Genomic DNA, 22,229 nt, shown 5'->3' with positions numbered 1-22,229 from the left:
TTTCTATTGAGATGTGACTCTTGAAGATGATTAAAAATGTTTTGATAGATATGTTAGAATTTTCTTTTCTTTAGTTTATTTTATATCATGTTTTAAGTTTAGAACTCACGGTGAAAAAGTTGGTAATGTGAAAAAGTGAACTAGCTACAATAATTTTCCTGTAATTCTTCAAATCAAGACAAGCAACTTACAACCACGTACTGTTGGAAAAGTTGATAGTTTGTTTCGAACCAGGATCCTCTCCTGAGCAATTCCCTAGGGATCCTAGAGATCCCGCAATTCTGTCCGTTCATTTTATATCGTACGGTCAGTTTTCGTTAGGTACTATTTATATTTGAATTTTAAAATTTAAAATTTAAATAATTTCTGACCGCACGATATACGATGAACGGATAAGATTGCGGGATCCCTATGATACCTAGGGAATTGCTCACGAGAGGATCCTGGTTCGTTTGTTTCTTTTAATTGCAAGGCGTTTTTGGTTTTGTTTTTAGTGTTTTGCTGTTTGACAAAAAAAAAAGAAAGAATCGTGATTGCATTCTCCAGTAGATCTCTCCTTATCAAAGAGAAGTTGTCGGCAATAAGTGGGGAAAGTGGGATGGCCATGGAAATGATAGTAGCATAAAGAAAAAAAAAAAAAGCAGCCATAGAAATGCTATACGGCATATGCAATTATAGAGAGGCAAGAGGGCGTCTCTTTGAAAAAAATCATTCAATTCGAGATGTTATTTTATAAAAGGAATAGGTGTAAAAATAACTTTATGTTTTGAAATGGGTTTGAGATGGTAGTTTAGGTAATAAATTTGGGTTTAAAGAGATACTAATTCTTTAATAAAACACAATATCAATAAAAAAAATAAATTAGATTTAGATAGAGGTTACATGAATTCAAATAAAATTTTCTGTTTCAAATTTGGTTGTCTACTTATCAAGACAGATGAGTCATGAGTGCTTGAAGTCGTACTGTGCCGGATTCAATGTTTTGATGCTTGATGTGGTACTGCGTGTGCAGCTATTTGATTGGTAGTATAACCACTCAGCAAAGCCGGCTAGTGGAGAAATGTTTAGTTGTGACAGAAATACAAGTGATACACTACGTGTTTTAATAGAAGTGGTGTGAAATTTTATTTTTTAAGTTATTAACTTTTTAGCACACATATCTCATTATTTATATAGTAACATGTGCGCACCATTCCGTATACCGATCACATTAAAAAATTCCTAAGCTAATGACACCGTTTAATTTCTCGATCAAGAGCGTGCTTAGTGTCTACAAAAAGATATATCCCGAGTCAAATACTAGGTTTTTTTTTATAATAAAATTCATTTATTATTATTATTATTATTCTAAATCATGCTACCGCATAAGTACAATACCAGATAATCTAATCTAAAGGGTTAGAATGGAAGGAGCATTTCTTTACATTTTGTCAAACTTAAAAAAAATTAAAATTAACGACTGATTAGCACATAGACGAAATCCATTATAGTATAAGTTCAAAAGACTAAATCTCTGACCCAAAAAAAAAGTTTCAAAGACTAATTCTATAGCTTATTCAACGTTCGTGAAATTAAATAAAACACAAAAACGAACTTTGATCCTGGACAAGTGCATGCATGCCATTGCCGTGGTCAAACAACTCAGGACAAACCTAGAAACCCTTTACTGAGTCTCATATGCAGAAAAGTGATTGACTAACCTAGAATTCCGAAGCAGATATCGTGGCCAAACAACTCAGGACAAACGAGATGTATTTTTTTTTTGAACAGTGATATTATATACACTAAAAGCGAAATGGTGAACCTAGTCTCACAAATGAGATTTTAAATATTATTAATCTAAGAGATTAATATGTTTGATACATGGATCCAATGCCAACCTCAACCACTCAACATGACGTGGCAGATCAATGGAGCTGCCAGCCGTGAAAATGATATGTGCGGTTTTGAAGCAATATTGAAAATGTGAAGTTTTGATGTGCCAATATTTTGAATAATGTTTGTCTGCATACCAAATCATTTTTTGGTCCTACTTCTTGCATTGCGGTCTCTTTCCGTTTGCCGTCAATTTGGGCACCATAAATTCGTACAAGAAACAAAGAACCCACAAAGAAGAAAATGGAAAACAAGACTGTGTGGGCTTGACTGACCCGGACTGGTGGATGTCCCAGCCAATTCATCCTTAGCTCCCATTTTTTATATGTAAATTTATAAAGAAAGATTATGCGAGATTAGCACCTCATCAACAGCCGTGTGTGAGGCATCAATCCTCTTACGAAAGAGAAATAACTGTTGCACCAAAAAACCCCGTCCATCTTTATATATTTATAGATGATTCGTAAAATGTAATACAATTGTACTAAGAAGAGTGTAATACAACAAATTAATGAAAGAAACCTTAAAAATTGTTTTCATTTAATTTCTTAAAAATAATTCTACATTTTTAATCCAAAATTATGAATTCCACAAAACCTAAATAAAAAATAAGAAAAACTAATGAAAATGGCTTGAAAACTTTGAGTTTTAATGATAAGGACAAAATAAAGGGTAAAGTGAATAGTACCAGGTTTGAATTTTTAGTGTAAAAATATGATTTTTCGTTAGAGTGAACAGTACCGTGGGCTTTTCGTTAAAACTTTCTAAAAAATATACAAATAATGAAAGTGGCTATTTCTTATATAAAAAAATACTTTAAAAAAGAGTAGCTATTAACATGGACAAATGGGAAAAAATGTGGAATAGATTTTGGTCAATAGACATCATAATATGAATCAAATTGATATGTTTGATGGTCTAAATTAATGGTGGAGAATGCCTGCCGGATGTGATACGGTCAAAAATTGGCAAGCATTGATGGTCGAAAAGCAATCCATATATCAAAATCTTGACTATTCCTACTATTTCGACCAAAACAAAGAAAACGAAAAGAGGACTAGTCTATCCTACGTGCTAATTCTATGTATTGAACATGTCGAAAAGGTATTTGATTATATCAATGCTAAGTCAGCAACCACCCTTCTTACTGCTTCCTGGAAGGCAGCCTCGTCCCATTCGGTTCCCTGTACATATAAAGAAATAAAACAACTTCTCAGTTTCCTTCTACTTTCCCAAATACATATTCAATATAATACTGTTTATAGCAATCATTGATTTCATAGTCATTGTCTCTTTCCAGTTTATACCATGCATTGATTTCATAGTTGGTGTGAGACAACATTGACTCCTCAAATATGAAAAATCTTTAAGTTTAACACATGAACAATACAAAATGGACAAAATGGGATAACGTAGAGCATGGCTGCATATGTGGCTATTGAGGTTTCACATGTAGGACAATTTGCTCTGATACGATAAAAAAGGTTGTGGTTATATCTTAAAATCAATTGACGATATAAGGAGTAGCTAAATTACTTATAAGCACATGCAAGATCCCTCATTTTTCCGATGTGGGGTTCATATTCTTAATACAAACCCTTCATTATTTATCACCCTACCCACCCCTCAATTACTTAAAGGCTTATACCAGGGATCATAATAATTAATGAGTTCAAGAAATTTACAAGTATTCTATTACATACCTGATCAACTCTTAATCTCAGGATTACGCGGTTGATGTTAGAATTTGGTTCTGATATCCAAGTATTGGCTTCCATGGACATCAAGCTTACATTCTCAACCCGCTTCAAGAATTCCAAAATGCGGATCACCATATCTTCGGTGCAACTCTCTATTGATCTTAGAACCACTTGCAAGTCAATAATTTGCTGATCTTGATCGGGGGATGATTCGGATGATACATGTGTAAGTGTAAGACTAACTCGTTCATTTGAGGAGCCTGCAGTAGCTGCTGCTTCATTAGCTCCTAAGTTGGCCGGGGGCAAGAGCCTTGCCTCTAACTGCTGGTTTCTTTTACTAAGCTCATCAACTCGAGCTTTCAAACTAGTCAAGTACTCCCTCGCAGATATAAGAACCGAGGCTTTGTCTTTCTACAGTATGAAAAATTTTAATTAATCACGATTGCAACGAAACCAATATATGTACCAATGCAAAAATGAGAAAATGGTATAATAATGCATTTCCAAACGAATGTGTTAATATGTAAACTATGTTGGACCGTGCTGAACTGGAATACCCTAAAACTTCCATCTAGTTTAGTATAGTTTACCGTAGGCCCGTTCAGTCGAGTGCGGTCCAGTATCCTTTTGAACAACACAGTATGTGTGTGTGTGTGTGTGTGTGTGTGTGTGTGTGTGTGTGTGTGTGTATGCATGCATGTTGCTTACCTTGGTTCCAGGTGGAAGTAATGATTTCAATGTATGAAAGCTTTCATTGATCTTCTCACGCCTTTTGCGCTCCGATATCATATGATGCAACTGGCCGCTTGTGGGACGGGTGGTTTGGATACCTTCGCGAAGCCTCATCAGATTCAAGCTTCTCAAGAAGGAAATGGATCGCTTGTGCATGTTTTGCCGGCGTAAATTAGCACTCATTTGCGTTCTTGGGGCTAAAGCTGAGGTGCTGTAAGTCTTGAAAGCACTGGATTTTGGAGTTAGTAAGTGGCGATGAGCAGTAGAAGAAGAAGGTGGATTAGTATGTGGGGGTGGTTGATATGAAGAAGAAGAAGGTGAAGAAGATAGAACTGCAAGGATAGCTCTTGTCATTGTGGCATCTTCGATCTCCGGAGTTGGGAATTGGATGTTTCGGGTTCGAGAAAAAGCTTGGATGGCTTGTTGATGAGGACTAGTACTAGTAGAAGTAGTTCTAATGAGATTTATGATTGGTAAAGGTTCCAATGGATTAACATTGATTGGTCGCAAGGGATCGGAAGATAATTGTGTAAAGATCTCTGGGATGTTATGAGAAGTAGTAGTGGTTGGAATGTTGAAGAGGAGGGAGGAATATTCAGGACTATCGATTGCGGAAAGTGATCTCAAAGAAGATGAAGAGGATGACGGTGGGTTTTGCTGAACATTGATTGGCCTGCTGGCAACTTCTGTATGTGGAGATAATTGTCTGGAAAAAGCTTCTGGTAACCAGGTTCTCATCAATTCTCTTTTTATGTCTATCTGCAAAACAACAAAAAATAAATTAGTTTATCATAAACCTCAATTATGCATTAAGATTCTTAATATAATTACAAGCCACTTGGGTCAGCTTGGTGAGGGTGGGTAGTGTTCTGAGTTCTGTATGCTAGGTTTAGGGTTCGAAACCCACCGTTTAACCAAAAGTTTTTTACATAATTCCAAGTTAGATTATAATTTGGTCTTACTTGAGACACATTGGACAAGCCCAGCTCAATTTCTCCGCTTTTGCACCCCATGAAAACTGCAGTCTGTAATTTAAGAGGAAATTATAATTAAGAAAACAGCATCAATTAATTAATATTGTAAGCCAATATTTTAATCCAGCATGAACAAACCTTAATCCTTGCTTCCTGTTACAAGCAGATTAAAATTACTCAATTAGCGATATCTTGCCTGCGTAAATTAATGAATGTACTTCGTGTAAATTGGGAATTGTAATAAATTTCTGTTCAATTATATTTTAAATTAGTTACCTGATAAAATTGCCTCTGTGTATCAACTGATGCCAGTCTTTGTAGGTCCATTTCTTGCAACTCCAAATATGGAACGCTATTCCTGAAAGCGAATCCTGGAACACAGCTGATCATGTACATGCATGCAGCCAAAAACTTATGAGAGAAATACTAACAATGATAACTATACAAGCAAACCAATACCCATAGTTACGTACTCATTTTCGACAACGTTGAATACTGATAGGCGATATTCATTGAAAAGCTGCCGAGCCAAACTGCCCGAAGAAGAGCTTGGTTGATTTTCTTCATCATAAACACCATCGAGAAAAAATAAGAAGCTGCACGAACACATAAAACCAACATTATTAATATGAGCTCCTTCCACATTCAGGGTGTTTGGGTGGGTGGGTGGGTGTGTGTGTGAGAGAGAGAGAAAGAGAGAGAGAGAGAGAGAGAGAGATGAATGATGAATGATGCGTCCATACTTAGAAGGAGGGGGCATATAAGACCACAAGCAAATGTAGAAGCAGCCAAAAGATTGCATGACAAGTCGAAGGAAATTGGCGCGAGAGCCTTCATCTAGTTGGAAAGCAATGTCCATAGACAAAGGTTGGAAATGGGAGCCTCTTGATCTCCCTGCTACCCTTCAACCGACCTTTATGTCTTTTGTTCACGACGACACGATGACCCTACCCAATATTTATCCTGCTTAGTCATCGTGAATAATATGCAGAACATGATTAGGTACAGAGAACCAGAAGAGTCTCTTAACTAGAAGGTGGCACAGATGAGGGAGATTTGAAAAGTAGTGATATACAGACACAATAGATAAGATATTTAAAAAACGCATTCATATTAGTGATGGAAGAAACTGAAAGAGAAGAAATGGAAGGAGAGCTGATGAGAGAGGAAATTAGTTGTTTCTCGTTTATGAGGACTTGAAAAGTAGAAAGGATGAGAACTTGAAAAGTAGTAAAGCAAGTGCGGAGAGAGAGAGAGAGAGGGGGGTAGGTTAGAAAAGTAGTGGTCAAAGACTACCCATGACTCATGGGAGGATTTTTGCCATAGGTGCATCTGTTGAATTGAAAAGGGTCAAGGGAGGAAGGCATAGTGTCCTTTCTTTCCCTTTCTATATTTTTCTGCATTCTCACATTTAAATAATAAAAAAAAATCTTACCCTTTCATAATTTTTCAATGTTTTTTTTTTATCTACCAATGAAATGGGTTATGAATTTCACCATGTGGTGGTATGAACGCTCCTTCCCAACAAGTTCTTCTGTCACAATTTTTAAAATTAAAGGGATCGATCGATGCAAAGGTTTGTGGTTTTGTGACGTTTGTCTAAACTTTGTCAAACATAATATTTACTATTAATTTACTTGGAAATGTTCTAGATTAACAGGCAATATTTTGTGTTTGAGTAGATCTTCTAGCGCTGCGCACCTAATGTTGAATTACAGAATCAGCCGAAGCTTCCCTTTGATTCGGGATATTATAATGCTGTTGGAGTTAAGGATAAAAAGAATTTTCAGTATGCTCGGAATAACATACGATATATGTCATTATATAAGTAAAGGGACAATTGTAAAAAAAAAAAATTTCTTCACTTGTATAATAACATTTGGCGTATTCCTCTTTATTTGTAAGTGGGAGGTTTTATGTTCGACTCTTGTAAAAAACATACCGCTTCGTTTTCTTGGCACATTGAAAAAATCTCTTTTTAGAGTGCTCTAGATGTGTTCATGGGAGCAGTTGAGTTGACTACATTAATTTAGTTTCACACCATGTTTATATATATATAGTTTAGTGCGTAAGCATGGTTAAAATGACATTTCGTTTCAGGTCCACATTATATTTTTACTGGTACGACCTAAACCCTTTCTATTAAAAGATTACATTTACAAATTTTTACTCAAATTAATTACCGTATTGTTTTATTAGAGCGATAAAGTTAGTGGGTTAAATAGTCAGTTGTTAGGAGGACGGAATCGATGGGAATCACACCCACACCAAAGTACACCAAAGTACATAGGGCTTTTTGCCACTACGGTAAAACACCATCTGCCAAATTAAAAAGCATTTTATTATCTTACTTTGTCCAAGTAAATGAGTGGGGATCCTCCAGATCTTCAAATCGCATCCGTTCATTGTACATCGTGTGGTTAGAAATCATTGTAATTTTTTATATTTAAAATTGAATATAAACAGTACTTGACGAAAACTGACCACATGATACACGATGAACGGATGTGATTAAAAAATATTCGGAATCCTCATAAAAAGAATCCGACAAGGATACTTGTGAACACAGAAATTTCCTGAAACGAAAGAGACAAGAACAACGTGCACAAACAAATATTTGGATTTGATGATTTTGGGTTACAATCTCTCTCTATTTTGATCATCTGATTCGATCTCCGTAAGGTGTGTATTTGTGGATGTGTGATTGATCCAAAGGGCCGTTGGGCTTGATCTAAGGATGAACGTTCTTCAAGGGCCGTGGACTTGATCTTGAAGGTGGATTTGAGCGGATCTTCAAATGAGCTTTTGGGCTTGATCTTTGAAGAACAGTGACGAACGGATCTCCAAGGGCTTTTGGGCTTGATCTTGAAGAACAGTGATGAACGGATCTCCAAGGGCTTTTGGGCTTGATCTTGAAGAACGGTTGGATGTGTGGACGAAGAACGAAGAACACTTTCTTCAAGGGCCGTCGGGGCTTGATCTTGAAGGTGGATGATTGTTGATCCAAAGGCCGTCGGGCTTGATCTTGGAAGAACGATGAACGAAGAACGCTTTCTTGATTCTTCGGGAACCTGGATGCTTGAGAGCTTCGGAGTTTCAGAGCTTCAGAGCTTCAAGAGTTTTGCCTAATGATTTTTTTTCCTCTCAAATGAATGAAATGGGCTTGTATTTATAGAAATTTCCAAGGCCTAATTTTGAATATAATATTCCAGATGAAATAAGTCGTTTCTGCCAGGTGTTGACACGTGTCCTATTTGATGACTTTTCCAACTCATTTCAATTTTCGTTGAGTCACACGCTACGTATAAAATTTATGTAATACATGAGCGTTGAAACTTTGACTTATCGGTCAACATTTATTTACCGAAATTTCGATGTCTACAATAGTCTCTCCAAGTAAATAGACAAATGAATCACATTAATTAATGTTTAGGGTTTCGGTAAAAGACAGTTACAAATTTTCCGATGTTTTGGTTTTTTTATTTGATATACTAATGAACTTGGTTAATGAATCACCATGTGCGTGTGAACGGTCTTTCCCAACACGTTCTTCTGTATTGACTGGAGCATACGTTATTTGGTGAGAAATCCTCGAATGGCGATTGTTAAGAGAATCGTAGCCACCCAGTTAATAGACCACAATTGACACTCCTCTTTTCTCACTTGTTTTTATTTCTTGTAATTCATATAGAATACGTACAAGCTAAAATGTGAGGATGGCTAGCCTTAGTTAAGCTTATGTCCTTCACTACCTTTAAGTACGGTGATTATATATTGGGGACAGATTGTGACACTGCTTTTTTTACGTAAATTTAGGCACAAGTTTTTGTGTGGTCCGCTTTGTAACGTATTCTAATAATCTGAATCGGTTATCTTATAGAATATCATTTATAGATCATCTTTGCAAAATATTAGATAAATTCAAAATCATGATATTTATTTGTAGCGAAGAAAGTGGATGAATATGTTTCTACAAAGAACCCTTAATCCAACGGTCATGGTTTTAGGTAGACATGATCTTTGAAAGAAGATTTACAAGATGAACGGTTCAGATCGTATAAATCATTACAGAGTGAGCTTCACAAAAACTTATGTTAAAAATTGTGAAAAAATGGTGCTATCCCCTTATACATTTTACCATAATATGTGGTATATTATTGATGAAAAAGAAAAATAAGATAATCGCCCTCTATATTTCTCCTTTCTTCTACACCCGTTACTCTTGTAAGTAGTAAAGATTATAAGTTTTGTATATCTTATATTGGTTCTTCGAACATGAAGTTCTGGTTCCACTACAAAAATGAAAGAACCAGCCGTCTTAGTTTTCTCATCTCAACTTAGTCTATGATTTTAGGGATTAATTAATATATTTTGGTGTCCAAACACTCTCTTGCATTAATTAAATGCAACATGCATGAGCCAAAGAATAGCTTAACGTCACTGATTGTATTATTTTATTTGTCGGTTTTTCTGGCCATGGGGACAAATAGATTTTAGTTCACTTCTTTCTTATTTTGAACACGTTATTATTTATTCATGCCCTTTCACATTTGTTTGTTCTTTATTTTATTTATTATTTTTAAATGGAGGTCAAGTGGTCAGGACAGAGGATGAGATATTTTTCTGTGTGTCTGGAACACGGGACGAACACTAATCATTCTACAACCAGAGGGAAACTTTTTTCAAGGGATGAGGATCCTCTCCGGATCCTCTATATGGGGATCTGAGAATCCTTACATCCTAACCGTTCATCATATATCGTGCACCCAGTTCTCATTAGGTATTATTTGTGTTTGATTTTAAATAATTTTTGATCGCACAATATACGATGAATGACTAAGATGTGAGGATCCCTAGGATCCCCACAATTTGGATCCTGATGGAATCCAAATCCTTTTTCAAGTGATCATCTAATTATATAATAACATGTGGTGTTTCTCATCATATTCCAGCACACTGAAAGGATGATACAAACTCTAACACTAGGTGTGAAGAACTGATGGACGACATGAATAACAAAATAAAAAGAACTATAAACTGTCCAATAAATAGAGCATCCACTATCAGTTTAGGGTTTTGATTGGCTAAATTATTGGGTTCACGCTGAAACCTTTAAACGACTAAGCTTCAACCCGGATGTACTCACTGTTATTGTCCGTATTGCTTAACAAAATGCGTGGCATATATGCTAGGATAGCAAGAATGCCCATTTTATTTTGCAGAGAACTAAGGACTCAGTCCATTTAAGTAGAAAAACCAATAGACATTGAATCCAATGCAGAGTCTCTATTCAGAAAGCTCATCGCCTACTAACAGTGTGATCCAAACATCCGGGTTTTTCACATTACCTCTTACGCCGTGATCTTGGATAACGACACTATTGAACAAAGAGGACCACGCCCGCTTCTTCGACGGGCTCTACAACGACACTGTTCCCGGTTATTTCTCTTATATGTATGCAACTCACCGAGGATGTGAATGCATATTATAACCATCAGTGGCACAGATGCAATGGCAAACAATTCTCAGCCGCGATTATTTCAGCAATCCGTGGTCAATCATGTCATTTGCTGCTGTCTTCCATTCCACTGGCTCAACCTACCAATAGCGAAAACTAAAAATCCATGGTTTCCCGGTAGAACCTCATTTCGCCCAAGTTGGTGCGAAGCTGGAAAAGAAAGGGTTTTTCGCACAGCTTGCTCATAGTGCAGGTTCCACTTGTATATTGTATTTGGCCGAAGAAGCGTCGGACAGGTTGGAGTTCTTACCTTCTTGGGACTCCATGGACCAAGATTTGCGCTGCCAGAAAATATAATTGCAACAACTGATGCCAAAGCGGCTTTGCTGGGTGCCGATTATTGCTTTCATGCAGTCCCTGTGCAGGTTTTTTAGCTTGTCGTTTTGTTGACCTTAAAAATTACCAAGCCTATGTGGCGCGCAGGCCGAGTAATCTATGAGCTAACTACGTCATTCGGTTGAATGCGGGGCGTGCCAACTCGTCAGCCAAGTTCGGCCGAGGAGTAAAATATGCTGATGTTGTGTTGAGTGCGTGGCCGACTTCTGCGTCTTGCGATTGCGATCGAGGAAGGAACACGTCTCGGCCTCTTGGGTTCTCGAACCTGAAGACAAGGCTACTATTCTCACAAAGTTCACAAATTGTCGTCGTCGTCGGATTCGGTCACAGTGATGGTATTCGTCGGAGTAAACTCACGCTGAATAGACACCAAAGTGTAAGGGCACAAATACTCAAACTGGATATATGTCTTAACAATAAACATGGTTCGGCCGTCAGAACGTCGAACTCTAAATCCCACTTGAGAGTATCCAATCATAAACTAACTCGGCGTGCAATGTGCCGAGCCTAATAAATTGTAACACCTCACTTTGCTGGGAAGGCTAATGAGATGACATCGACCAATAAGGATTCAGAAATCTTTTTTGACCAAAACTTGGATAGATAACCAGTCACCCTCGACGCAGTGCTATCTATGCCGACTGAAGATGTTGTGAGACCGGCTGATTCTACGGTGACAGTGATATCTATGCCGACTGAAGATATCACCGGTTGCCTTCACAGTACTGTTTATCCAAACTAAATGTGTGTCGGCGAAAAAAGAAAAGGAAAAAGTCTCAAGGTTGTTGAGAGAATTTGCGCAGGACAGTTGTGTGTTGAATTGAAGATCCTTTGAATGTTGCACAACCTTCTCTATTTATAGTGAAGATTAAACCCCATTGCTTGGCGCGGCTTGATACTCATTGAGAGTCCTAACTGGATTCTATCTTGTGGAATTGCATATGGTGGATTCTATCTTGTGTAATTGCATATGGCTATGCGCTAAATCTCCTATCCCTTAGCCAAGGTGTGCTGATAAGCATCCTGTTTTGAAATATGCTAATAATATGCATGCACGGCTGACCAATGCCAAGCACACGTGGCTGACCAAATCCAATTCGGCATCCACACCTTTATGCATGCATTAATATCTCTGTCAATGTCCATTTGCCAACAATGCAGTAATGTATTAGGACTCTTAATAACGTGCTCTGATGCTCCCAATCCACCACGCGTCTTGACTCCAAGAATCCCAAATCAAATTGAACTGCATTTGCATCTCATCTATCTTGTACAAGGAAATATCAAGATAATTCATCATTAAAAGATAATTATTATGATAAAAAATCATAATATTACCCTTTAACAATAACAAAATTATCTTTACTTTTATCTAACGATGTGGAGCTATACTTACTCAACGACCTTGATTGCACGGGCCGATAATGTTAATCCAGGCTTGCCCTTCATATCAGTTCGCTGAGGACCGTGTCTCAGATCACTCCTCAAGCATTGAAGAATCCTCGGGAACCTTTCATTGCACTATCAGGGGGCATTTGTTGCGCCGGACTATCTCGGACTGGACTAGCTTCAAGGACTAAGCTGGATTGGCTTAGACTAGACTAAGCTGGATTAACTTAGTGAAGCGTTTGGTGCAGTGTCGGACTAAATCACGGACTCAATTATTTTTGTAGATCAAATATTTTTCTGTCATTTTTTAACTCATTTTTTTAATAATTTATTATTATTATACACACTTTTTTAATTTGACTCCCTCTCTCCCCTGTCTCTCTACTTCTCTTATTTCTTTCTTTCATACGTTTCCTGTTCTTGGCATGCCAAATTGCTCCCATTCCCATTAAAAATCAAACTCAGAAAAATCAAACCCATTCCCATTAAAAATCCCAATTTTTGCAAATCGACGTCAATCGCTCTTGCAGAAGAAAGCAACAAACTTGCCGGCGCATCTTCCTAGTGGAGCGCTTGAGGCCTCGAGGAGGACGCCATGGTCGGTGCTCAAAATTAAACCCACACCGCCAAATCAATCGAAGTTTTCCTGCAGCGGCAGTCGTCGTCCTCCCTAGGCTTACGGTGATAGCCTGGCTATGGTGACGGCACCGGAGAAGAAGGTGGAGCGCAGAGGGACTGGGTGTCTGGGTTTAGCAAGCAAAAATTGGGAATTGAACGTAGGCCTCATTTCCTTTCTAGTCCCTGTTAATACCAAGCGAAAGCTTGGGATTAGATAAACGGCTTTAGTGAAGTGCGGCGGGACTCGTAGTCAAGGTGAGTCCCACTTATGTTAGTCCAACAACTTACCAAACATGGGATTATAGTCTTGCTTAAGACAGTCCAAGCCAGTCCCTATTAAGGAGGTGCAACAAACGCCCCCTCAGTGCCTTCTTTTGCGCTGGAGCTGATGAATAAATTACCAACAGGTATGTGGAAAAAAGAAACAACATTGTTGAATCAACATTCCACTAAATCATGTTTTAAAGGTACTAATCATGTTTTGCTCCTTTTTTGATTTTGTAGCAATGGTTGTAGCGTCGAAAGACAACAAATTGGCAAATGCAGCTCAGCAGCTCCTGGCTTGTGACTATCTGAGAATCAGCACTTCAAGGTTGTGGATTTTCAGTAAATAGCTATATCAAGTGCAAGTAATCCTCATAACCTCTAATAAACAAGTGAGAATCAGCACGGATTATTGACGACCAATTGACTACTTAAACAAGTGAGAATTTCTGCAGACAGAATCCATCATATTCCTAGGTTTATTCTCTCTCTTGTGTTCATATCTTCTCCGAAATTCTAGCGGGAGATCCATTTTGTCAACCATTGATTTACTGATCCAGAATTCTTTTCAAATCAAGGAATTTCAAACAAGGGTTTTAATCTCGTCTCATCATTTTCTTTCGCATCGATTTCGAGATTGGTAACAAGTTAAAAGTTAAATTCAGAGTTGAGTTTGCTGCGTCCACAAGTTTTAGCACAAGTCCCCTAAAACCATGCCTCCGAAACATCATGGGAGTTATCAAACCATCGGGTCCGAAGCCCATTCCGTCAACCTTGGCTGGTCTCCGCCGGCCGAGCGAAAGTCCGACCTGGTTCATCCGCTTCGACCGGTCCATCCGGTCCGACCCGGTCCGACCCGATCCGACCCGGTTCATCTGGTACGACCCCCGATCCAACCGGTTCAGCCAGTCCGACCCGATCCAGCCTTCGATCTAACCGGCCCGTCCGATCGAGCAAAGAGACAGAGCCGATCTGAGCCGGTCGACCGATTCTAGCCGGTCCGAGACGAAATGCAGAAAACTCACTGGTTTCTGCAGATTGTTGCTCGGAATTCTTTGCGGCTTCATTGCGTCGCCGTGAGTGCTCCGACGTCCGGTTGGATTACTGGGCTTTGTTTCCAACCTCGAGGCGAGTACAATGGTGGGGTTCTCGCGCCTCGGTTGCTCGCCGGTTGGTACGAAAAAACTTGCCGGAGTTTCTGAAACTCGTCGACAAAGGGCCGGAAAGTCATGAACGTTCCGAGTTTCGATCCCGACGACCGGGAAGGATGTTGGAGCCGAGGCTGGGTGTTATTGGCTTGTGAGGTCAAGACGAAGCTGGTAGTGTCCTTGGTTTGGGAGATGGTGGCCGGGAAAGCTGTACACCGTGTATGCACAGTGACAGTGGGGGAGAGAGGGTGAGGAATGAGAGGAGAGAGAAGAAAACGCGAGAGGAGTGAGAGAGCGAGAGAGAGAGAGACCGAGTGAGGGAGAGAGGAATTCTGACAAGAAGAGCTAGTGGTGAAATGGACCTTTTCTTCGGAAAGGATTGTCCTCTCATTTTTATGTCCGTGTCTTTTTGTTTGTACGTTCACGGTTAAATCACATCAATATTTTATATTATTATTTATTTTAATTTTATTATCTTTATAAAAAAAAAATATTAATGTAACTTAACCGTAACTACATAAAACAGGAGGACACGAAAGGTCATCGGAAATGAGAGAGTAGAGAATCCTTGTCCCCTTTCTTCATGTCGGCTGCGAGAGGAGAGAGTGAGGGCTGGTTTGGTATTGCTGTGCTTTGAAAAAATACTGCTGTGAGAATAAGCGGTTGTGTGGTAAACTTTTTTGTAAAAGTACTTTTAAAAAAAAAGCAGTTTGATAGTGAGTCTTTTCATTAAAGGAGCACTGTAGCTTCATGTGCTTTGAAAAAAAAGCCAGTTTTTCAAAGCTGCAAATAGCAGCTTCAACTTTTTCCTTTGATTTTAGCTTATTCTCAGAGCAACTTCTAAAATAAGCCTTTTTTTTCAGTTTACCAAACACCTAAAACCCTCACAGCTTTTTTTTATAGATATTTTTTTTAAGCACCTCACTCTTAAACCACTCCTGATTCCGCTGCAAACAAGCGCACGTGGCCCTCACTCTTTTTACTTCTTTAATTACTCCACTTGAACTTTTCTTTTTACTTTACATTATTATCCCTCACAGCTTTTTTTTATAGATGTTTTTTTTAAGCACCTCACTCTTAAACCACTCCTGATTCCGCTTCAAACAAGCGCACGTGGCCCTCACTCTTTTTACTTCTTTAATTACTCCACTTGAACTTTTCTTTTTACTTTACATTATTATTTTTTTCCTTTTGCCCCGAGCAAAGCAAGTAGGAAAAAAAAATAAAAAAAACAAAGACCACAAAAAAACTTAGTTATGTAGAATCTTTGGAAGGCAGACGGTTCGTATATTTCCGTCTCTCTATCTCTTTTATAACGCAATGTATATCTCACCAAGTCATGAAAAAAATACGTTGTAGATGCATTGAAAATTCTGCCATTGACTACGTAAAAGTTCGCACCATAAGTCTAATTTATGTCTAATTTTCGTGTTTATTTTACGTATTTTACTTTCTTATACAAACCTTCCACCTCCTCCTTCTTTTGCACCCCTTTTCTTTCTCTTAGGGCTTTCTACTAGACATTGACGGTACGGAGAACACATATATTCCTGCAAATGAATGCTGATATCCAGAGAGACTCAAATGGAATATAGAAAGAAAAACCATTCGTTATTCTCTCTTGTCCTCCTCTAGATCTTCCCCATGCCCAAACACATGATGACCCAAAGAAACAAGCAAATATGCACAAATAAAACCGCTTAAACTTATAATAAAAAAAAAGAATTAGGATACTAAATAGACAATAAAATATGGCACTAAACCATGGTACTGAAGGCTATAAGAATTGACATTTTATTAACGACGTTGGTTTGGAGTTGAAGAGAAGTTCTACACAGTCACATGTTTTGGCGATTGCAGGCTGCGCAATGTGTACAAGGTGTCAACCCAAAATCCGGGATCAGATGTTGCAGCTGAGACTGCTGCTGCATTGGTTGCAGCTTCCGTAGCATTCAAAGACTCTGACTCTTCTTACTCTGCAAAATTGCTTCACACAGCAATGAAAGTAAACATCTATAAACAAAATTTGACTTCATTTTAACAATCTCTTCGCCTTCACCGCGTGTTAACAAGAATGCTAATTTTAAATTTTGATCGCCATGCAGGTGTTTGATTTTGCAGAAAAGTACAGAGGTTCTTACAGTGACTCAATTAGTTCAACGGTCTGCCCTTTTACTGCTTATACTCAGGATAAATGTAAACCAAATGCGTGTGCATAATTTGCTTTCTTTTACGAAAAATATGCACAAACGGAACACGTCATTAACTTTTAATCAAAAATCAGAGCTGGAGGGACACCAAACATACCATAATTTATGTAGTCCCTCACTTTTATTTTTTATTTAAAGTTTGTAACTAGTTCTATCTGTATATATTACCCTTATTTTAATCCCGTTAAAGTTCCTCTTATGAGCCCAATTGTGCTGTTACTTAGGATGAGCTTTTGTGGGGTGCATCATGGATCCATAGAGCCTCTAAGAACAGTTCATACCTTGCCTATATCAAGTCCAATGGCCACACATTGGGTGCAGTTCATGCTGATGAATTAGTGAAGTTCATGATGTAAATATACCATTGCCTCGTGAAACCAAGGTTCTATTCAACTCAAATTTAATGCATTAGGGTTTTGATGAGAGAGTTGACAAAATGGATAATGTGAGACATGGAGGAAAAGAAAAGGGGGTTAAGGGAGACATTAGGGGAACAATGAGATTTTATTGTCACATAACGACAATTAAGCCAAGGTTGGCATGAACCTAGCCAACTATGTGTGATGTGTCTTCTCTTTTCCACTCAAGTTCTAATCATGTCTTTTTATTACTTTTCTGAAAATCCCCGCCTAGACGCTAGGCGGTTTGTCACCGTTCCAATTAATGTTTAGACGTTTGAAAATTAAGAAAAGACGCTTAGACTTGCTGAGGCGACCGTCTAGCCCACCTAAACTTGTCTCGGCATCCGCCTGAGTTGCGACTCACTTAGACAGAAAATATATAACTTTCATTTTGCATTTTACTTTTTACAATAAATTATTATGGACTTGTTGTATAGTTAAATGAACACACATTATATGCTTGTTTTTCCTGTTTTCATTGTGTTCCAATACTTCATAATATATATATATATATATATATATATCATTATACTTTGTAGTTTATGATGAAATTATATATATTTGAAGTATAAACAGACATTTATATACATGGAATATAATAAATTTATTTCTCCTAGGTGTTAGGCCCCAGCATGTCACCCGACTAGTCTAGCGCCTATCGTATTTTAGAACATTGATTTTTATAGGTTTTTCATTTATATTTTAATAAGGGCTTTTTAGCTAAATCGCAAAGTGGGTCAACTATAATTAGGTATTTTACTCGTTATCCATGTGAGCTGATAGTATTAGACCTCCCAATTACGAGTATAGGAATACTATCGACTCTCTTTTCAACCCGATGGTTGAGTGAAATTCTTGGTTGGTGCTAATGTTGTTATGCTATTGACAAAGAGTATATTATACTAGTATATTGTTAGAATTACCAAAAAATACTAAGTTAGAAAACAACGGTATAATTAAACACTGTTAAGTGAGAAGCTAAAAGTGGTGTATATATTGATTATTGCTTGAATAACCACATATCATTTCCCAAAGGAAAAGATATATAAATGGCAGTTTTGATAATCCCATAAATATTCGTGGTTCAACGGGTAAGAAAGAGACTGTTGTGGACCAAAACCTGAAAAACCCAAAACATTATTTGCTTGGGAACTGATCCGACTGGATTGGTCCGATACCATCACAAAATAATCTTTCCTGCAATCGCAGCTCCAAACGAATCTTTAAAATGGCAGAAGCTGCAAAAAATCCAGGTAAGAAATTTCATCGTCTCACGTTATATATGTTTGTTTGTGAGTTTTCATGTTCTTATTGCCATCAAGTTGCCGACTTTACCAAAAGTTTAGTGGACTTTTGTTTTTTTTCTTTTTCGAATTGCGATGTCAGTGGGTCAGCAACAGAGAATCATCGTACCCAACAAACACGGTGAAAAGCTTGTGGGATTGTTACACGAAACCAGTTCCCCGGACCTTGTAATCTTATGTCATGGTTTTCGAGCCACCAAGGTTGGATTTTTGATATATCAAATGTTGTTATTATTGTTGTTGTTGGGTTCGGTTCCAGCTGGATTAGGATGTTTATAATTTAAATTATTTTTCTAATATTTCGTTCACATCTATCGTCGAACTTTGGTTGTTGAATAATTTAGTTTGTATTTTGAAGACGACAATGTTTTAATAATTGATGATAATACACTCTGGTGCGGGTTCAATCCTCACCGGTTCCCTCTCCCTAACAACTAACTGTCTAACCCACTAACGTTGTCACCTACTAAAAAAAAAGGAATAGTACCGCATAGTTCATCGTTCGTGGAAAATTGTAATGCTTGGTTGGCAACTTGGGATCATTGTGGGCAAAAGTTTCACAGCTTCTGTATCTTGATTTCCAGGAAAACTCTATCATGGTGAACCTTGCTGTTGCACTGGAAAATGAAGGGATCAGTTCCTTCCGTTTTGACTTTGCCGGAATTGGGTAAGGCTGTCGAATTACAGGGTTTGAAATCCTTGAATATAACAGGTTTTGAGTAGAGTTTCTTTGTGTGCACCTTGTTAGTTTCATAGTTGTAAGCGTGGCTCTGTCTTCATCATACTGTTCTTGCAAAGTTTGCGTTGTTGTCAGTTTGAGATCTAACGATTTTATTGATCCTGATTAGTTGTGGTGTTTTGGTTGTCAGGGAAAGTGAAGGCACCTCTCAGTGTGCTAGCTTTCGGAGAGAGGCTGATGACTTGCACTCTGTCGTCGAATACTTCTCTGGGGCAAAACGTGCACCCAGTGCAATTATTGGACACAGTAGAGGTACGTTGGATTGTGTTGCACGATCAAGGACAAAATGCTATTGATGAATATTTCGAATGAGTAATTTCGTATTGTGTACCTGAGGTATTGCTGAATATTGTTACTACAGGAGGCGTTGCTGTGCTTCTGTATGCTTCCATATATCATGACATATGTACGGTTGTCAACGTTTCTGGAGGTTATGATCTGAAGAGAGGCATTGAAGAACGCTGTGGAAAAGACTTTATGGAAGTAATCAAGAAGGAAGGGTTCATTGATGTTAAGATTAAGTCGGGTAATTTAGTAATTCTTTTCAGCATCTTTCCATTTATGTTCAGTAACATGCTCACGCGTTTAACACGGTTAATGGAGCCATGCTTGTAGGAGATGGTAATTTTCGTCTGACCAAGGAGAGTTTGATGGATCGCCTAAGTACTGATATGCACGAATCATGCCTTAAGATTGACAAAGAATGCCGGTAAGCAAACTGTAGTTAACTCGGTTCTCATGGTTTCGTGTTTCCTTTCTTTTTGTTTCATTTTCTGCATGACCGAGTTTATCCCCGATTCTGTACATACAGGGTGCTGACAATCCATGGAACTGCCGACGAGATCTGCCCTGTTGAAGATGCACTAGAGTTTGCCAAGATAATACCTAACCACAAATTACATCTAGTAGAAGGCGCTAATCATTTGTACACCTCGCATCAAGCCGAGTTAGCATCGGTCGTCATGGACTTCATTAAGGCAGCTCTGCAGCAGGACAAGGCTACTTCAAACTAGATGCTCTGCCAATCAGCATATAAATTTGTTAAGTGTTGCACCCGTTACGACTCAGTCGGATGAAGTCCTCATCTTGAATCTTGATGTAGTTTGATACACACATACATGCTTTAGTTTTGCCACAAGTTTGTGCTTACCAATTCAAATCTCATCTTCTCAATGGTCGATCGCGAGCGATTTCAACGGGATTGTTTTTCTACGTTCAGTGACATTAACTACATGATGCAAATCGTTGCACCACGAATCGAGTTTTTACCTCAGAATTTGGTATAATCATTAAATTTATAGCTTAAAGATCAATAAAATGACACAATGAACAATATTAGCAAGTCGTAATGCGTAAATATATGCGAGCGTACATAGAAGTATCATCTGAACACATTCTCCGATTTCATGCGGTTGGTATAAGTCTTCATTGTCTTGACCCCAACCTTTGGTTCGTCCGGAAAGAAGACATAAATCTGAAACACAAGAACCAAGATGAGTGCTCTCCTATTCTGACTTCTCCAAGATGAGTGCTCTCCTATTCCGACTTCCCCAGAGCCACCGGTACCGATCTTTCAGCATTTGCATCACATTCTTTCGGACTCTGTAAAGCCTTGTGATTTCTTCTTCTGTTAAAACCAACTTCGTCTCTTATATGTTACAAAACATAGCTTGTCACTTATGTTCCCGATTTCACAGATATTACAACAAAATCTACAATTACAGATGTAGCCCCCAAAATTAGCGTTCCCAAACAATTAAATCAGACAATCCTGTAAATCCTAACAACACAACAAAAACACAATCTTTCGAGAAAAACGTTGCCCCCGCTACTACCACTTTTTTGGAGACTAGAGAGAAGCTGCTAGGCATAATTGAGCTAAGGAATTTGATCTCCATCCTTCTCTAAAAGTTACTTCCAAGCAATAGAGAGAGCTAGCTAGGCCGCCAGTCGTGTTACCACGTGCTATAACACGAGTGAGTTTGTAAGATTACATGGCATTGTGACATGTCACACCAAATGTAGATTATATCATGAGTGAGTTTTTGCAAGATTACGTTGGAAATCATATTGAATATGGTGGTGATCTGAGTGTCAACATTTGAAACATGATCAATGTGCATGCTGGCCTTTCACACGGTTGCAAAAAATTAGAAGTCATCAAAATATTTTCGACCTACTTGTAGTACCAGCATCCTTCTTGAATGGAAAACAGCGCAAACTACCAGGGAGTAAATAATCGGCAACAGATCAGCCTCATTACTACTCCTTGATCTAGTATCGATATTGTCACCAACTCAAACACCTATTCAATCCAAACCGCAGACTTGAATTAACCTTATAGCGTTAGCGAGATAAACATAAAACATTAAGTGATTTTACTAACTTGTTTTACTCTGAAGACTGCGCCTGCGCCTTCAACTGTAAAATATGTATCGATTGTTGAACAGATATGTAGACAACAATGCTAATGACTAATGAGTACTCCATGGTGCCAATTAAGGATGAGATCAGAGTTGTGATTGCAGAAAATAATGTGAATACGGAAGCCTTGAGTGAAATAGCATTCAAGTGGAACTGATAACATCTTGGATTCGAGGCAAGCTTCACAAGCAGCCTCCATTCCCAGCTTGTAGTGACATTTCGAATCCCCAATGTACTACGCGCGCATAATGAAAAAGCTTCTCTTGTCGCATAACAACAATTAAGCCGAAGTTGATATGAACCTAGCCAACTATTTATGATATGTCTTCCTTTATGCACTCAAGTTCTAACCCCGTCTCCTTGTAGGCTTTTCATTTATAATTAGGTATTTTACTCAGTATCCATGTGAGCCAATAGTGTGAGACCTCCCAATTACGAGCAAATAGGAATATTACCGACCTTCTTTTCAACCTGATAGTTGAGTGAAATTGATTGGTGCTGCCGTTGTTATGCTATTACCGAAGTGTATATTATATTAGTATATTTGTTTGAATAACCAAAAATACTAAGTTAGAAAACAACAGACATAATCAAATA

The 22,229-nt window shown here is 38.1% G+C and overlaps 2 protein-coding genes and 1 long non-coding RNA gene across 3 annotated transcripts; 2 read left to right on the top strand and 1 right to left on the bottom strand.

Moving 5' to 3' along the window:
- Positions 1-2,739: 2,739 nt before the first annotated feature.
- LOC126605851 (putative transcription factor bHLH041) lies at positions 2,740-6,480 on the bottom strand. The gene is made up of 8 exons (XM_050273313.1): positions 6,025-6,480; positions 5,755-5,877; positions 5,558-5,663; positions 5,420-5,434; positions 5,270-5,332; positions 4,284-5,066; positions 3,579-3,986; positions 2,740-3,059 (listed from the first exon to the last, which is right to left on the bottom strand). The coding sequence occupies exons 1-8, from the start codon at positions 6,138-6,140 to the stop codon at positions 2,988-2,990; spliced, it is 1,686 nt and encodes a 561-aa protein (XP_050129270.1). The 5' UTR covers positions 6,141-6,480; the 3' UTR covers positions 2,740-2,987.
- Positions 6,481-13,503: 7,023 nt separating this feature from the next.
- On the top strand, positions 13,504-13,999 carry LOC126605847 (uncharacterized). Its single transcript, XR_007617048.1, has 2 exons — positions 13,504-13,549; positions 13,647-13,999. It is a non-coding gene; the product is annotated as an uncharacterized LOC126605847 (long non-coding RNA).
- A 4,241-nt stretch (positions 14,000-18,240) lies between these two features.
- On the top strand, positions 18,241-20,381 carry LOC126605823 (uncharacterized). Its single transcript, XM_050273274.1, has 7 exons — positions 18,241-18,418; positions 18,552-18,670; positions 19,054-19,136; positions 19,339-19,460; positions 19,570-19,734; positions 19,824-19,917; positions 20,020-20,381. Exons 1-7 carry the CDS (start codon positions 18,394-18,396, stop codon positions 20,219-20,221), a joined length of 810 nt encoding a protein of 269 aa, XP_050129231.1. The 5' UTR covers positions 18,241-18,393; the 3' UTR covers positions 20,222-20,381.
- Positions 20,382-22,229: the final 1,848 nt, after the last annotated feature.

The sequence above is a fragment of the Malus sylvestris genome, chromosome 2 (genome assembly GCF_916048215.2).
Source record: "Malus sylvestris chromosome 2, drMalSylv7.2, whole genome shotgun sequence".
NCBI classification, from domain to species: Eukaryota; Viridiplantae; Streptophyta; class Magnoliopsida; order Rosales; family Rosaceae; genus Malus; species Malus sylvestris.
This window is presented reverse-complemented; position numbering and strand designations above follow the sequence as displayed.

Excerpts from the sequence above, each read along its gene's own strand:
- LOC126605851 (XM_050273313.1), bottom strand. The coding sequence starts at position 6,140 with ATGGACATTGCTTTCCAACTAGATGAAGGCTCTCGCGCCAATTTCCTT. Across the intron at positions 5,878-6,024 it reads TATATGCCCCCTCCTTCTAA|CTTCTTATTTTTTCTCGATG; the intron begins GTATGGACGCAT and ends GTGTTCGTGCAG. Across the intron at positions 3,987-4,283 it reads TACTTCCACCTGGAACCAAG|AAAGACAAAGCCTCGGTTCT; the intron begins GTAAGCAACATG and ends TTCATACTGTAG.
- LOC126605823 (XM_050273274.1), top strand. The coding sequence starts at position 18,394 with ATGGCAGAAGCTGCAAAAAATCCAG. Across the intron at positions 19,137-19,338 it reads TTTGACTTTGCCGGAATTGG|GGAAAGTGAAGGCACCTCTC; the intron begins GTAAGGCTGTCG and ends TTTGGTTGTCAG. Across the intron at positions 19,735-19,823 it reads TGATGTTAAGATTAAGTCGG|GAGATGGTAATTTTCGTCTG; the intron begins GTAATTTAGTAA and ends CCATGCTTGTAG.